At 42.7% G+C, this 1,113-nt stretch overlaps 1 protein-coding gene and 1 long non-coding RNA gene across 4 annotated transcripts in view; one reads left to right on the forward strand and one right to left on the reverse strand.

The window, feature by feature from the left end:
- The window catches only part of LOC107836519 (uncharacterized), a 17,897-nt gene that overhangs the window by 13,768 nt on the left and 3,016 nt on the right, over window positions 1-1,113 (reverse strand). The gene's annotated exons all lie outside the window — the stretch shown is intronic.
- LOC103139814 (uncharacterized) overlaps window positions 266-1,113 on the forward strand; it is a 69,939-nt gene continuing 69,091 nt past the window's right edge. For 2 of the 3 annotated variants that reach the window (XM_016672739.1, XM_016672740.1), the window contains exon 1: window positions 266-469. In XM_016672739.1, coding sequence (XP_016528225.1) covers window positions 325-469 — 145 coding nt within the window. In that variant the 5' untranslated portion in view covers window positions 266-324. The remainder of the gene's footprint in view (window positions 470-1,113) is intronic. The other variant, XM_007554646.2, reaches the window with a different exon arrangement.

Genomic DNA, 1,113 nt, shown 5'->3' on the forward strand with positions numbered 1-1,113 from the left:
TATATAAACAGGTCTTTTGGCCTTTCAGCAAAGTCTTTCATAAACTGTTTAACTCTATACCAATCTGCACTAGTGTATTTCAATTAAATTTCTATAGCGCCAATTCACAACAAATGTAGTCTCGGGGCATTTTACATAAAGCAACAATAACAACAACAAAAACATTTCAATTCAATCACAAAGGCGACTTAAAGTCAGCTTACATTTTTGCTTTGAAACGAATCCTGCCAGGCACGCGCAGCCGGGAGGTCGCTCGCGCTCACTCGTGAGTGAGGGCGGGGATGTAGGAGGGGGCGGAGGAGAGAGGAAGCAGGAGAAGTGAAAATGATGGCGACCGAAGCGGGGGAGATAAGAGCTCACACAAGCCCCTGTCCCAACCCCGACTACAGCCTCAGCCCTCTGTCCATCAAAATTACGCGGAAAAACCAGGACAGACACTGGAGGTTGCGGTGCATTTATCTGCAGTGCTGTGAGTACCGACACACATTATGGGAGACAAACAGCTGTCCCCGAATGTCTGAAAAATAAATGACAAACGCGCTACCTGTCATTAATGTCCACCGTTTGCTTTGTCACATCATCATAACGGACCCAAGTCATATCCCAGTTTAGCAGAAGCAAACCCTCCAATAAACATTGGCGCTAAGAGTGGAGAGAAGGGGAGACGGGGCGAGGGGTGGGGGAGTTAGCAGGTAGACCGCAGTGAGGTGTCTGCTGTGCTGAACACCGCAGCTTCCTCAAAAATTACGTTTAGATCAATTATCACATACACATCAGTAGTATGTCTGTTGAACCATGGTTGAACTGCTTACCAATTACTTTAATAATTTATTAGCGGCACGTTTAGCACTAACGTTTGCTTAAGTTAGTCATCAAATATATGTTATGTCAACCAAAACAAAAGTTATATGGAGTCGATTTTTTCTTCTTATAAGACTGATCAAAATCGTTGGTTTTCACAGTGTCGGGACGGAATAAAGGACACAGAAAATATTTTTTCCACGTAGTATATGATTTCATTCTGGTTGATGTGTTTTCTGCTAAACATTCTCTTCTATATTAATTTTCATAAAAGGATAGTCAGGATTTTTTGAAGTGAGGTTCTGTGGAATT

The sequence above is a fragment of the Poecilia formosa genome, unplaced genomic scaffold, assembly GCF_000485575.1.
Source record: "Poecilia formosa unplaced genomic scaffold, Poecilia_formosa-5.1.2 Scaffold65, whole genome shotgun sequence".
Classification (NCBI taxonomy): domain Eukaryota; kingdom Metazoa; phylum Chordata; class Actinopteri; order Cyprinodontiformes; family Poeciliidae; genus Poecilia; species Poecilia formosa.